At 53.7% G+C, this 15,184-nt stretch overlaps 6 protein-coding genes across 6 annotated transcripts; 3 read left to right on the top strand and 3 right to left on the bottom strand.

Moving 5' to 3' along the window:
• Window positions 1-1,637: 1,637 nt before the first annotated feature.
• On the bottom strand, window positions 1,638-2,922 carry CGCS363_v001198 (putative PH domain-containing protein; the record flags this gene model as incomplete). The annotated part of the gene is made up of 2 exons (XM_036633047.1): window positions 1,638-2,648; window positions 2,704-2,922. 2 exons carry the CDS (start codon window positions 2,920-2,922, stop codon window positions 1,638-1,640), a joined length of 1,230 nt encoding a protein of 409 aa, XP_036502637.1.
• A 3,802-nt stretch (window positions 2,923-6,724) lies between these two features.
• Window positions 6,725-7,940, bottom strand: CGCS363_v001197 (uncharacterized protein; the record flags this gene model as incomplete). Its single annotated transcript, XM_036633046.1, has 4 exons — window positions 6,725-7,121; window positions 7,174-7,401; window positions 7,470-7,654; window positions 7,707-7,940. The coding sequence occupies 4 exons, from the start codon at window positions 7,938-7,940 to the stop codon at window positions 6,725-6,727; spliced, it is 1,044 nt and encodes a 347-aa protein (XP_036502632.1).
• Window positions 7,941-9,109: 1,169 nt separating this feature from the next.
• Window positions 9,110-10,358, top strand: NCS2 (Cytoplasmic tRNA 2-thiolation protein 2; the record flags this gene model as incomplete). The annotated part of the gene is made up of 2 exons (XM_036633045.1): window positions 9,110-9,192; window positions 9,254-10,358. 2 exons carry the CDS (start codon window positions 9,110-9,112, stop codon window positions 10,356-10,358), a joined length of 1,188 nt encoding a protein of 395 aa, XP_036502633.1.
• A 169-nt stretch (window positions 10,359-10,527) lies between these two features.
• Window positions 10,528-11,474, bottom strand: OAC1 (Mitochondrial oxaloacetate transport protein; the record flags this gene model as incomplete). The annotated part of the gene is made up of 2 exons (XM_036633044.1): window positions 10,528-10,766; window positions 10,826-11,474. The coding sequence occupies 2 exons, from the start codon at window positions 11,472-11,474 to the stop codon at window positions 10,528-10,530; spliced, it is 888 nt and encodes a 295-aa protein (XP_036502634.1).
• A 1,298-nt stretch (window positions 11,475-12,772) lies between these two features.
• On the top strand, window positions 12,773-14,057 carry Wdr82 (WD repeat-containing protein 82; the record flags this gene model as incomplete). Its single annotated transcript, XM_036633043.1, has 3 exons — window positions 12,773-12,910; window positions 12,973-13,207; window positions 13,264-14,057. 3 exons carry the CDS (start codon window positions 12,773-12,775, stop codon window positions 14,055-14,057), a joined length of 1,167 nt encoding a protein of 388 aa, XP_036502635.1.
• A 562-nt stretch (window positions 14,058-14,619) lies between these two features.
• Window positions 14,620-15,174, top strand: CGCS363_v001193 (uncharacterized protein; the record flags this gene model as incomplete). Its single annotated transcript, XM_036633042.1, has 1 exon — window positions 14,620-15,174. One exon carries the CDS (start codon window positions 14,620-14,622, stop codon window positions 15,172-15,174), a length of 555 nt encoding a protein of 184 aa, XP_036502628.1.
• Between the last annotated feature and the right edge of the window lie 10 nt (window positions 15,175-15,184).

The raw sequence follows: 15,184 nt of genomic DNA, 5'->3' as shown, positions 1-15,184 counted from the left end.
GGATGTAACAATACAGATTTCGAAACTTGAAGCCACCAATGTAGCCTATGCGCATGGAGAACAAAGCATGTAATACAAACACAGGTGTTGAAAAGAGACGGGATCAAGTGAGTGATGGGGGTTGAACGAAGGATTATTAGTCGAGACTCAGGCATCCATCTGGAGCTGCTGAAGAAGTTCTTACCTGGCTTACAACAGGTATTATCGAACCACGAGGACGTTCTTCCCAACTCCGAGTTGGCAGCTGAGAGTTTCCAGAGACAAGAGCTTACAGCCGGGCCGCAACTCTGGGGCCAATCCAACACGGAGCACATGAACGGGGGTAGTTGGTGAGATATACATAGTCACTGGAGCCAAGCACACATAGCAAACAGCACGCGACCGTTCCCACCTTCCCAAACTCACCTCAGAGACCACAAATCCGGCCAGACGAAGACGAATAGAGGCAGCCAGCCATCATCCACATTCGCCTCCAGACCGTGGACTCGTGCGCATGGGAAATTCGACCTGTCAGTCCTCGAAAGCAGGTGGGCTCGGATGAAAGCTGACTTGAGCTGCAGGGTCGTATCCCTCACTCAGGCAGGCTGTGGTCAGGGACAATCAAGAGTTGGACGTTAATAAGGCCAAAACGGCAGCGAACGAGAAACGAGAAGACGGTTGTGCCTCGACACTCGTCAAGGTCTTGCCCGCAAGCGGCAGGGGAGCTCTCTGCTGGACACATGGCCGTCACAGCGTGTGATTGGATGTCTCGCCCAGGGACGGCATGAATGAAGGTGGATAAACACGGAGGGTTGGTGTGGAGGTGGCAGCCACCACGGACGAACAAGAGGAAGGTCGCGGCTGCGCCCGGGCCACCGCGCGATTGGACCGTCCGAAGGAGAGCCCACGTCACCCGACCGAGCTGTGCTGTGCTGGCCGGCCTGGCCCCCCGGCGCCCTTTCATTCGCCACAAGCCTTCATCCAACTGCACCGATGGCTACCCTCGATGGAGACTCTCGCGTGTGCCACTCTTGGGCCGGCTCTTGGTGACTTATCCAGTTGACGATACTTCCTGAACATCATTGGTGGTTCCTGTCCGTGCTACGCTGGATCGGTGAAGCTTGGCTCTGGCTGGATAATTCCCAGTCTTCAATAGGTAACTAGACCATCAAGTGACCAAGGTACAAGGTGAGAAATTAGAGTCATTTCGCGACGTTCTTGCGTCTCTTGGCGATCAACAAGGACGTCACTGCGCCCGATTTCACGAGACTCCCTTCAACGGCAGATTGAAAACCAAGCATGGTTTCTGAAGTGTTTATTTTATCATTATTCATCGTCCGTTTCCTCATGGAAGACGGTCGGCAGCTACCGGCTACCGTAGTAAACTTGGTACACTTAACATACTAACATGTTCAACGATAGAAGGGGATCCATCGACAGTCTCCTCGTGCCCCAAAGAGAGCGCATCGGTGTAGAGTCCCTTCGCCGTCGGTGGTGTTCCCTCAGCAACAGCTGAATGCCGTTTCCTCCCAAAAACAATATTTTCCTAGACTCCGTGAAGTCCCATATACATCGTAGCTTCATGCGTCGTGGATAAGAATGATGCAACGCGAAACGCCCGCTCCGAAAATAAAACTCTGGATTTCGCCAATGCTGGCTCATGCCGCAGACGTCGGCAGTGGTTCTGAAGCTGCGGCACGAACCTCAAGCTCCCTCCTCTTGGCGAAGAGGCTTTTGAAAGCGCCCAGGCAGTGAATCAGCGATTCCTCGTCGTGAGCACAGAATCGGTAACTCTTCTCCTCGGTGATGAGCTGGAGGCAGTGCGTTTTTGACTTGCTCACGGGGTCGATGTCGACTACGTTGACTATCGCTGACATTGGCCTGATGAACTGGGCCGTATACTCGGATTCGTCCTTGTAGAGAATAAAATTTCGCGGCCGCAATACACCCCAGAGGTTTTTCCACTGTCTGACACCGCCCTTGCTGCGGAGGAACCAGAGCCAGCCTTGCCAAATGACGCGATCCGGGTCTTGGTCGAAGTTGAGGCCACTGACCTGGCTCGCGTTACGATTCCCGAGGCTAGGCCGGGATGTCAGACCTTCGCCGTCGCCTGGAGATTGCACCGCCAAATCCTCGATAGACATGCCTTGAATGCGTTGAATGTCGTTATCGGAGAAATCGGAGTGTGACGCCAACTCGTTGCCAGAGTAGCCTGCTGAATCCGCCATCTGCGAAGGGCGGCGACGGTCCGAGCCGACAAATCGTGGTACCGGGGGCTCCAATGGTTCTGGTGAGCTAGATGCCAGCCTCTCGGGTCTGGTAGTTTCCGCACCCTGCCCAGAACTACTTGGTGCTGCCATGTAGGATTGTCGGCGACCACCAATGGGACTAGCAAGCAGGAGCTCACCGTCCTCTTCTTCAATACGCGCATGGTTCCTGATCAGTTCTACCCACTTCTCTGCGTCATTGCCACTGCTAGCCTGGAGGTGGTAGTTTTTAGCCGGGGAGAATATGCCAAAAACGTTCTTTCTCTTATTTTTGGGATCTTTCAAAAGGGCAACAGCCGTTAAGTCGGCGAGGTATAGCTTGTGTCGCAGCTTGTCCTCCTTATCGGATCTGTAGATGGAGAGTGAGGTAGGACGCAGGACAAGGTAGATTGACTTCCAGGCCTAGGGAAACAGTCAGAGGTGTCGCACGTCGTGTTGCGGTGGCATTCGGACAAACCTTTGTCTTCTGGGTGCGTTTCTGCAGGTAACCGCTTTTGACAACGCGGTCAAACTCGAAGCTGCCGTTCTGGTTCACGGGCGAAGAATAAGTGTCCAGCGCGAGACGACTGCGCATCCGCGAATTGGGGTCATTCGGCAGAGATATGGAGGAAGGGGGTATGGAAACGTCGATGATAGGCGTAGGGAGTGTTTGGACTTGGGTTTGCGCCATTGCCATTGCGACAATTCAATTCTTGTCGAGTGATCGTGGTTGTAAGCGGGTTGGCAATCGCGTGTAGTCGCGCATCAATAGTTGAACCATTCGGTGTTCGAGCGTACAAACACGACGGACAGATGGATGAGAAGAGCGGAAGATGGGCGTTCGTTCCACAACCCAGACGCAAGCAGGAAAAATCGGGCGGCGGGCCAGGTGTTCCGTGAGGTGATCCGTACCGTAAGGTACCCGAAGGCGGTATCTCGATGGTGGGCGAGGTAAAAGTTGGGGTGGCTGGAAGTGGATGTCGAGTGGGAGTCGCGTGTCGGTGGCTTTATTATTTGGGGGGTGCTGCTACCGCAGCGTAGGGTAGCGTACGACTGGAGCCAGGGACCGTGTCTGGATATCTAAGCTGCCCTTGCCTGTATCTTAAAAAAGCAAAAGGCGAATGCAGGCGTTTGGGCACACGTGGGGTGGGAAACGAGTGTAGGCGAGACGGGACGAGACAAGACAGGCTGCGCACAGTGTTGAGAGGAGGGGAAGTGAGAGAATGCCGTGTGGGCGAGAGAGTGAATGAGGAGAAGTTGTTTGTCCCTAGCACGGATGGTGATGGCGAAAAGGGGAAGGGGACTGTGTGTGAAGAAGTATTTGAGTGGTGAAACTTGGGATGCCAAGAAAAGGAGACGAATCTCGAGTTTTAGAGACGGGTGCGATGAGCAATGGCAAAAGACAGCAAGGGATTTGTGCGGATGGGTACTTGGTAAGATGCGGTGTGTATGTGTGTATGTGTGTATGTGTGTGTGGTGTGTGAGCGTGCGTGCGTGCCCGGAGATTTATGCCAGCGGCAAGCGTCTGCGTTTTAGTGTTGTACTTGGGCGTGTTGTGGGAATGGATGGCGTTGTGTTGGGCGTGGATAATATGTCCGAATATGAAGTTCTAGTAAAGACACACGAGGGACGGAAAGGGAAAGCTAATAAAACGGATGGGCCGTGGTGGAAAGTAGCGATGAGGTCAGGGCAGGCTGGCTCTAAAGAAAGGGCATGGCGGATGCTGCGGGCCCTCTCGACGGGTGACGGGGAGCCAAAGAGCGAGAGCAACGGGCAGTGACGATGACCTCCTTGTTGCTTGCTTGCTCGTGAGCACAACCAACAAAACAAAAGCTACCTCCTTCGAGGTGCCTAGGTATGTAAGGAACCTCCTTACCTTAGGTAGGCACCTGGGGCAAGGTAGGCACTCTCTATGGTAGGTAGGTAGGTAATTGGTACGAAGGATGAAAGGCGGCACCCCCGAGTTAAGCTTTGACGGGGGCGCTGATCGGCGCAGCGATGTCGCAGGCAGAGCGCAGAGGGAAGGAGGGAGATGGAACCTGCTCTGCCGTGCCTACATAGTAGGTGCCCTCCATCCAAGGCCGGGATTCGTTCACTGGAGTGCCGCCATCTGAAGAAGGCCCGCCTGCGAAAAGTGTAGCTACGTACTCCCATAAGATACCTACCTAGGTAAGGTAGTGGCAGTGGTGAGTGACAAAATTAGACCGTGGAGCCTCCTCAATGCAATGTACACTACCTACGGAGTAGGAATTCGCTGACTGAACTGGACTGTTGCGGCCACGAAGGCGGACTTGGCATTGATGAGATGAAGACGGCGGCGCCTGCATTACTCTCGAGGGCCACTCTTCATTAACAACTCACTGCGTCGACATGGACCTGCGAGGGGTAGTTGTCCGCTGGAGTCAGGTCAGGTCCCCAGCTCGACCATGACTGGTTGACAACGGATTCAAACAGAATAGAAGATTCAAGGTGACAGGTCTTGGAGACGGGGAAAGGGTGGTTGGGACACTGCAGTGTGCTGTGGAACGGCCTAGCTCCACCAAGGGGGCCGCCGGGCGGGTCACAAAGTGCCCAAGCGTTTCCCCCCCCCCCCCCCCCCTCTCTCTGTCTCTCTCTCTGCTGATGTTGCTCTGGTTTATTCTTCAAGGAGCAGGTAGAACGACTAATAGATTGACTGACCACCACCCTCCTGTCGCTCATGGACGTGGAACACGCAAAGAAGAAGCCAAGAAAACTGTGAAGCACTGAGCGACAAGCACCGCCCCGTTTCACATTCGAGTCTCTTGGACAAATCGGTTGGGATCGTGCTTCCCCCCCGGGCCCAGACCCTTTGGGAAGAGGAAAAGGGGGGACTCTGTCTCATGGAGAACGAATTTAACCATCGATGACCCCGAGACCCGCCAGTCCGCGGGAGTCCCTGTTTGAAGTACCCCAACTGCCATGCCCGTCCCATCTTGTCCTTCAACCCACCCCGCCAGAAGAGGAACAGTTTTGAGATTTGTGTGTTTTGCTCTTTTCCGTGCATTGGTGTTGTTTCTGATGGTCCGAACATGCTTCCATTCTCCAGAATTCCTTTCAGTTGGGTCTTGCGCTTTGTGCTAAGGGTTGCCCTGCATCGTCCGCTTGCGAGAGCACAGAGGCTGTGGAACCTTGACAATGATATGCCACTGTCCATCAGTAAGCCAACTCGGCGCGTCTTGCGCTCTCACATGTCTGATGCTTGCCGCTTCCAATCAGTCGACCGGCGTCATGATTAAGCGCCTTGACTTGGCCTGACATTGGCCCGGGCGCGCGCGAACGCGCGCTTAGGCAGACTGCGCACTTTCAATGTCCACGTCGTGCCGCCGCCGTCATAATCAAGCAATTACCCCGAGCAGAGAGCCTCATTTCGTTGCACTACTTCAACGAGGAGCCATATTCGGCACCCCCCAGTCGCTTCTTCGGCACCCATTTAAACCCTTTTTAGCAGTACGCCCATACAAAAAAAAGCTATGCACGCTAGATACTCGCCCACCTAAAACCAGTATATAGCCATCCGCACTAACATTTGCACTTATTTACGCGTAAATAACGAAAAACGTTCTAAAAATTCAAAGAAAAATCATAGAAAATCAAGAAAAATTATAAAAGATACGTAGTTAAGTAATTAGGGTTAAGTTAGGTAATTAGGGTTATAAGTAAATTAGGGTTATCCTTAAGCGTTCGGTATTCTGTTTATATTCTGCTGAGATACTAGTTTTTTTCTGTTAGCTGGGGGGTGCCGAATAAGGGACCGGGGGGTGCCGAATATGGTGCCTCACTTCAACCTCCTTCTCCCAGCCCCGATAGCCCGCGCCCTTGTCCAACCACCCATAGGATATGGCACTCCTGCGCCTCGCCAAGACTATTCCATGTAGTGTATGAGAGGACGGCCCGGCCATCAAAACATCGTGACGTTGTGCCATCCCGGCCTCCCGCCTCTATCCGCTCTACGGCACAAGAGGAACCACTCTTCTTCTCCTCACCCTGGATATACCAACCTCCCCCGTCATTGCCTAGGTTCTCGCTCGCTTACTCTCTTCTTCCCTCCCGCATCCCACAATTCAAACAAACAACGCAGAAGAGCGGTGAAACGCTCAGATAAGCTCATGTTCCGTGGCTTGCCACCGGTCTTTCGTGGCTTTCGACTACAATCATGTCGGGATTTGGCAGATGCTAGTGCCTCAGCCCGGTGCGGCCCGATGGCTGGCCGTTATTCTCTCTTGCGTCCGTGGCTTGGCTTCTACAGCGCACTATTCATCCTGCTCATTTCTCACTTGACTCTGATCCTTCGAGGCCGACCCTCTCTTTTGACTACTGCCGTCTCATGTCGGTCCTTCTGTTTTTCATTCAGGTCTTGCATGTGTGTCCGACCGTGAAAGACACGGCACAGTGGACATTTGAACAGGGAGGGCCTTTACATCTTCCGTCTGATCGAGCACCCATGTCCAGGGCACACGTCCATCTCTGACCCTGCCGCCTTAAGCTGAACAGAAAATGCAACCAAGCGGGTGGTCGTCGAACAACCGCCGACTTTTTGCCCAAGCACCTAATACAATTTCCCGTCCTGCTACTGCTACTTTCTCTCCCTGTTCTGCATCACCCCAATCGGGCACAGTGGTTCCAAAACCAATGAGATGCACGCCGACATGAAGTAACGTTCTGAAGGCGAAACTGTCATCAACATCACCATAGCCTTTGGTGAAGCCTTCAATCAACCATAGGCCCGCATCCAGGTTTTTGTACAGCTTCAGCTGATAAAGCTCTGCAATCATCTGACCGAAATCCAACGGTGTGAGGGCAACCTGGAACATCTCCCAGTCTATCACAAAGAGATGCATACGCCGCCATTCCCACCGTACCCCTTGCAAGAGAATGCTATTCCGAGTATTAGTGCATGCTGCTGACAAGTTTGACCCAGATCACGCACTTTCCCGTCCAGAAGTCCCCGTGGGTGACCTGGAGACTTTTCTGGTCTATCAATTCCTCGGTCGACTTTCCCACGATGGCATTGAAGATGTCTCCACAACCACGAAATACCGTCGGATGTCTTTTCATCGCGTTCGGAAGCTGCTGGTAGTTGGCCCAATGCTTGATAGACTGCATGTCCTTGTTCGCCAAAGCAGTCTCACGCAGGTTGGATTGTGCCGGCGAGTTGCTCCAGTCGTGGAATTGTCGGAGCCATTGGCCAATTCCGAGACCAATCTCGAGACATTGAGCTCTTACTAATGCGAGAGTGCAAAGTGCTCAATCGCGTAGAGCTTGAGGCTGAGCGGGGTTGGCTGGCAGTCTTGCACTTGCGTGTTGGTGTCTCTGTTGAAATAGAATAACTTCGGCGTGGTTACTGAGACATTCGAGTTTATGTACGGCAGAAACGCCGCTAGATACTTAAGACAAGACTCCTCGATGCGCTGAGTGGCGGTCAGAGTTAGAGGCAGTGCACAATACGAGAGGGCTACATACGCAACGGGAGGTAGTGAGCTTGAAGCCTGGGCTTTGGCGGACGAATTCTTCGCCGTGCTCGATGGCCACTTCCGACGTCCCACCAGGAAGAGGTTGATTCAGGCGCGCCTGGTAGATGAAATTCGCTGTTCCTCCGGTGAGCAGTCGAGCAGAACCGAAGTTGTACGGTGTGCTGGCCAATTCTGCCTTGATGTCTCGCAGAATACGTTCAGATGTGTTATCTTCGGCAGCCATGGCAAAGAGCAGATCGTAGTTGGTGTTCACAACATGGGAAGAAGAAGGTCGATGTGGTCGTTGACAGAAGCGAGCGGGGTGAGGCTCTCTTGCGATAGTTCATTGAAGGCGAGAATTTTGCAACCCGAGGATTTGACGCGCCTCTGGTTGATGGCGAGCGAGACACAGTCAAATGAGATCGAGACAAGGCTTCGCGAGAGACTCTGTGCCTCTTGAACCAGCCGAGTTTGGAACTGCCGAAAACGGAAGTTGCAACCTGCACCTCCCGCCGAATCAGTCAGACGGCGAGCACATCTATTCCTACTTATCTTACGTCTGCTACCTACGAACCGGAAACCATCTCGCCGGTGGGCAATAGTGAGGAGTGTGGAGCGAAAAAAACAACTTCTGCCCATATGCGACGATTAAGTAGGGAAGCATCCCGCCAAATGTGGCAAAATTGACCGTAGCCGGGTTACAGGAAAAAGCAAGGCAATGCCAATGATACTTCCACAAGCCATAAAAGGGCTCGCGGCTCACGGTGTGCGGCTCTTCTGCTGAGCTTTCATGCGATCGAGGGTGGCGGGGCCATTGGAGATTCAAACCGAACTGGTGCCTAAAAAACTTTGGGACCACGTCGACAACTTTAAGTCGGTTCCATATAGAATACGGACGCTGCATCATGACCTCGGTCGCTTCATATATTCGTCGTGAGCAGGAGTCTAGTTTGTGCAAGACACGGTTCGAAGTGGCGATCTTGCACCCGCGTGTTGCATGTATTGGTGGTATTGTCATGTCCATGAACGAGGGGCGTTTTGTGCCAGAAAGCATAGGCAAAGGCAAAATAATTAATCTGGCCATGGTAGTCTCGATTTGTTGATGAAGCCCAAACACACGTCTGGTGTGAAGTGAGAAGTTAGGAGGACTCTGAGAACTTGGCCCGGAAAAATTCCACTGCAAATTTTGTGAGTCAACTTTGAGTGGCGGAACCCAAAAGTTGAATTATTTTTCTTCACAACTAAACAGCCAAAACTATCCCGTCGCGTGTGCAACAACACGCAACCAGAGCACACGGCCATAGGCGAGCTTAAATACTGTTGTGTCATACACTCATTCCGGGCCGATATTTTTTTTTCCTCCGCTGCCGAACGAGGCCAAACCCAATCTCTGTCGCAGCCCAACTCGCAAGTATGAGCGGAAACACTGAGCCACGACCTTGCCGGCGATGCAAGATACCGACGGTTCTGACGGTAAGAAAGGACCCGCTGTGCGAGTAAGCTATCGAGTTTGAACACCTCTACATTTTGGAAGTCCCGTGCTGATTGTTCTCTCAGAACCTGCTATGAGGCACACATTGCCCAGCGAGTGGTAAAGGCTCTTGGCAAGCCATGGAAGGAGGCCAAGGAGAAGATCGGAAACAAGCCAAACGCCAAAGGAAAGTACCTCCTCGGTCTTTCCTTCGGACATTCGTCTGCGGCCATGGTACAGGTGCTGGACAAGAACCTCCAGAGCCTCCATGACAGAAAGTTACGCGTCGCCTATGAGGTGCACGCCATCCACATCGACACGGACCTATCGGGCGCTTCGCAGTCATCGGCAAAGCCCCCCGCGAGCCAATTGCTGGACAAGTACGAGGAAAGATTTCCCAACCTGTCCATGCAATGCGTGCCACTGAGTGACGCTCTCAGGCTAGATACGATAGACTGGTCTGTACTACCGGCTCTGCAGAAGGACCTCGGGCCCTCGCAGCAGGTCAGAGCCATGCTCGAAGCGCTGCCATCTGTGACATCGAGGGTGGACATCTTGAGGCTGCTCGTGCGGCATCTGTTGCTGTCGCTGGCCATAGACAAGGAATGCCACGCGCTGCTTCTTGGCTGCACGACAACCGCCTTGGCCGAACTGACACTGGCGGAGACGGCGAAAGGGAGGGGTTTTGCGGTGCCCTTGCAAGTGAATGACGGACAAGTTCCCATCACGACGTTTCCACGCTCGAAGGAGCAGTCGGAAGAAGGCCAGCCAGCCAGCGGAACTCAGAAGACGACGTTCCCTGTCTACTACCTATTGAGAGATGTTTTCAAGCGGGAAGTGACTACGTATACTGGACTCGTCCAACCACCGATCAGGGAGCTGATTCAAGACGCGGGTTCGAGTAGCAGCACTATCGTGTCGCATAGAGAATTGAGCATCGAGGACGTCATGACCCGGTATTTCGAGGAGGTGGAAGAGAGCTATCCATCGGTCGTCGCCAATGTCGTTCGCACCACTGGCAAGCTCATACGAGAGAATGCCGGTGATGCGTGTGCACTCTGCGGAATGGATCTGGACGAGCATGGCTACGCCAGGTGGAAGGGAGAGATTGGCGAGGATCCGGATGATGTGAAGCGCAAGGAAACTGCAGGACGATTATGTTACGGGTGCGAACGGTCTATATATGGGTAGATCAAACAGAGAGGCCTCCCCACGTCCCCTTCTCAGAGCTTGGCCTCTTCCCTGCCGCTTTCCTGAACCCCAGCCATCACCGGCCATGACGGGTCCATCAAGTCTATCCAGCTCTTTTGAACTCTATACATGCAAACGCTGATTCAGTAAGTACAAGATCGGTTTTTAATCACGGGTTTTGCAGGGCGGCCGTAGGCAGGATGCGATCTTCGAGCTTCCTAATCAGCTTGTTCGTTTGCTCGGCCAAGGTCAGGGTCAAGATGGTGTGGGGGAGAATTCTGGCCAGGTGAGGCAGGAATCCCTTGTAAATGGCGAACAGTCCCTCGGTGCGGACGGTCTTAGACAGGCAGTCAAAAACTCCCTTGTACAGGTTTCCGTTTTGGTTGTACAGTCGGGACATGATGGTGTCTGTCAGTGAACATCAGTAAAACTCATTCAATAATATTCGTCATCAAACGGTCGCATACCAGGAGGATGCATTACGCAGCAAACAACGAAACCGCTGACAGTACTGCTGGCAAGGTGCAGAGGAAGGCCCTCTTCCATGCCCAGATGGCGGACTAATCTCCTCTTGGCAAAGAAGTAGGTGGGCAGCTGGACAGAGCTTCCAAAACCGGTTCTAATCATGGCGGCGCCAACACCGCGGTAGAGACCGCGAACTCCCTCGTTATGGTAGATCGAACTGAGGCCGTTCCAAGCGTTGCGGTATTTGTGCTGTGTGCCGACGGGTAGGAAAGGAGAGAAACTCTGTAACCGGGTCTTCACAAGGAAGAAGGGGCTACCGGCAGCAGCTCCCATTATTCCCGATCCAGCACCGCAGAACATGTTGATACCCAAGCTTTGCTTACTGCCATCATTGTAGATCAAGGAGGCGAGGCCGTGGCGCATGGGCTCGTAAAAGCCTAGACGGCAACCGTTTAGCAGGACCTGGTAGACGTACGCGCAGCCGATACCACGGTAGATGCCCCGAACGCCCTCATTCCTGACGATGACAGATACACCCTGCAGAGGTCCGCGGTACTGATGGGGCTGATGGCCCTTGTCCTTCAATTCGCCTTGCAATTGCATTCTAGATGTCGTCGAAGAGGGGTCAGCGCACTGCGGCAGCGCCAACATGGGGGGAGGGCAAGCAGCGCCGGGACGAACCGAATTTTGACAGTCTCAAAGGGATGTGTAGCCGTCACGGCACCGCAGGCGGCAATGCCGCCGGCGATGAAGGCGCTGTTTCGATGGTTAGCTGCGCCATCTCGCGGATTGCCGGTCTGCGGGCCGCAACTTGCCCTAAGGTTGTCGACATTGCGCCGGTCTTGCTGCGCGAGTAGAATATAAAAGGGTATCAAGCAGGTGTAGCTGATCGCATTTGCAATGGCGACTGGGGTTGTCGGTAAATTGTAGTAAAAGAGTGACACCGTTCGGAACCTTAGGACCTGGAGACAGCACGATGGGGGTTAGCAACGCGAAGGAACAGCTGGAAATCTACCACGGTGGGCTGACGCCCAGCCAAACAACGCAGAAGCAGAAACGAGGCAGTCAAGCGGCGAGCAGGTCTTACATATTCACTCCTTCTAGCCAGAGCCCAACACCAGGTTGTCGCGCACTTTTTGAGTCAACAAAGTCGCGATGCAAGATGATAATATGGGCAGGTCGGGTTGGCACCAGACAGGACGAATTGACTCTTGGGCTTCTGGGGGTCGCAGGTAGGGTATACTAAGCTCCGCGCGCGGAAGAGAAAATGGGAATTTTTCTTGTCCAGCGACGACGGCCGTGGATAGCCATTGCCGATCCCGGCGTTCGGGGCTGCCAATTGGCAGGGTTGACGGACAGCAGCGGCCTAAACCGGTACCCCGGATCCTGGCGGAAATGGGGGCGTTGCTTTAGCTGGCCCATTGCCAGTGAGGCAGTTTGCAATGCAGAGTCGGTCGTCATCGCAGGTCGTTGCACTCTTGTGGGCCAACTGCCCTGGTGTGGCTTGCTACCTTTGCTAGGGGATTCCTCTGTGCTAGCTCTACGGCCGCGTGTGGTGTTAGGACGTGGCTGAACTGAGTCGAGGCACGTACCTACAGAACAAGGGCATCACAGACCCCCCCTGGAAGCTCCTTGCCCCGCCAACTCTTGGAGCTTCCAATTTCCTCGCTGTTGTAGCCGTCGCCGCAGCCGCAATCACGTCTTCTGCATCCGCATTGCTCTGGCGCCACGTTCACCAACAGTCCACACGCCTTCTTGCAACAAACCCACCAAGACTCCAGAGTTTGGCTCTGATCGGAGTTGTCATTTCCCAAGCCAACTCAAGGCATTGAAGCCTCCGGGTCAACGAACCTAGGGCAGCTTGACAAGCTCGATCTACGACGCTGCTGCCCACCGCCACAACGCCAATTGCACTGAAAGAGCCGGCAATTCGCCTCTCACCCGTCGTCATGGCTTCGACACCCATGGATCTGGATTACCGGGACTCTACTCCTGCCAATGGAACTTCGTTGAATATCACGCGATCGCTGAACGCAAACAACACTTCTCAATTGAGCGATGTTGTCTCGACGTTTCGTCCTACAAAGGTAGGCAGGTCTCATGACACCTCAATCAGTCAGAAACGGGTGGCGCTTACACCTCTTTCCAGTTATTCAAGAGGGATGACATCAAAGACGGTCGGCCGCAACCTCATATTCTCTCGCTTGACTTCGACGATCCGGGTGAGCTTCTTATGACATCCGAAAGCGACGAGACCATTCAGATCTACAACGTGAAGGAGGGACGGCATGAAAAGAGTCTCTTAAGCAAGAAATATGGCGTAAAGCTGGCAAAGTTCACCCATACAAGTTCAAGCATTCTTTATGCGAGCACAAAACAGAATGGTGAGAAGGATTTGAGTAGCGGTAGGGAGGGCTGGAGACGCTGACAGTCGAAATAGACCAGATTCGCTACCTTGCCACCCACGACAACTCCTTCATCAGATACTTCGAGGGCCACGAGAAGAGTGTGACAGATATTGCAGTGCACCCAGGAGCTGATAACTTCATCTCCTGCAGCCAGGACAACACAGTCCGCCTGTGGGATGTATCCACAAAGCAGTGGTGCGGCCAGCTTTTCCTCAATACGCCATACCTTGCCGCATACGATCCCTCGGGACAAACTTTCGCAGTCGCTTCTCCAAGTAGCGGAAATGTGCTGCTGTACGACTGTCGCAACTACGACAAGGCGCCCTTCGCGACTTTCGACCTGGTCGATGTGGGCAGACACGTAGACCCCCAGTTTGTGATCAGGGGCTGGACTAAACTGGAGTTTTCGAACGATGGAAAGCACGTGCTTGTCGGCACGCGTGGGAGTGGCCACTTCCTCATTGATGCTTTTGATGGCAGCCTGAAGGCCTATCTCCGCAAGCCTGAAGGCGGCACTCGACGATTGGCTGCGGGTGAAGGCGTAAATGCTACTTACAATGGTGTTTCGAGAATCGATCCTGCCACGGTGGAGAGCAGCGGTGAATGTTGCTTCTCGGTGGATGGTAGATTTGTGCTCAGTGGTACCAAAAAGGATGTCTTGGTATGGGATACCTTGGCGCCGCCGAACGAAACCAAGACTCTCAACCCCGCCTGGACTTTGGAGGACAAGCGAGAGGCGGCAGTGCTGGCATTCAACCCTCGGTACAACTTCTTCGCGACGGCTGACCAGGAAGTTGTCTTCTGGCTGCCTGACCCGCCTCAATAGGATGGAAGGTATGGTTCAGAGTTGTTAGGAAGTACTGCAAGCTGGCGGCGTTGACAGGGACAAGCATTTTCGGAGTTTAAAAGACAAGATACCCAACTCGTACAATTCCGTGCCAAGAATTATCGTAAATACGACTGGACGCAACATGAATATGGATACGCTTCATTTACTCACTATCCTCGAATCAAATAACATTTGCCAATTTTCTGGCTTGGAGACCCAGGTTCGCAGCAGTGACGTGCTGTTTAGACTTGCCCCTCAACACGGCCACCCATGGCCTCAGTGTGGATTGATCGCAGCTACCTACCTCAGGTTAAGGTACCTACTCCATAGCTGGACCCCACCAAAATTCAATCCTCCACCGCCCGCGGCTAGTCCACATCAACGCACGTCACTCAACCACACACACAGAATCCCACGACATCTAGCGAACAGTCGCCGAAACCGCGAGACGACACGCGAGCGCAAAGAGGTACTTAGGTCGCGTTGGAGAGACGAATATAGCGACCGAATTTGCGCACATCTCGGTACAGTGCAAGGCTCTGGCCGCCCTCTCGCGACGATGCCGACATACAAGAACAGCCAGGAATGGCTGCAGCAGTCATCGCTGCTCCTCCAAGCTCGTCCAGCAACCGTGAGGCCCTTCCCCTGCTCTACATTTCAAGTCTTGCAGACAGCCCCGACTAACCCGTGTGGCGTTGCGCGACCATCGACCGCACAGACTAGAATCACAACCAAATACTCGATAAAGGACGTCAAGCCTAGAAAATCAAAGGCGGACGGCGAGCAGGACAGCACGATGCCCGACGCGGTGACCGCCAAGCCACCAAGGGGCAGCCTCGAGATCAAGACATACGACCCCGTCAGCGGTGTCGCGCTCAAGTACAGGACGACCAAGGCTGCTGAAGTCACACGTCTCATCAATTTGCTGGGCTCCCTGGGCCGCACCATGGCGACATCCAAGGCCCCCGCGGAGGTCAAGGATGAAGCCGTGGCTGATACTCCTGCTGAGGAGAAGGGCGTGGGCGCGGCTGAGTTGAAGAGTGGCGCGCAGGAGAAGCCTCAACAAGCTGCGGGTGGCAGTGGTGGAAAGAAGAAGAAGAAGGGCAAGAAATAAGAAAACGACA

The sequence above is a fragment of the Colletotrichum siamense genome, assembly GCF_013390195.1.
Source record: "Colletotrichum siamense strain Cg363 chromosome Unknown KSG_Cg363_contig01, whole genome shotgun sequence".
NCBI lineage: Eukaryota > Fungi > Ascomycota > Sordariomycetes > Glomerellales > Glomerellaceae > Colletotrichum > Colletotrichum siamense.
The sequence above is the reverse complement of the archived record's forward strand: the minus strand, read 5'-3'. Positions and strand labels throughout refer to the sequence as shown.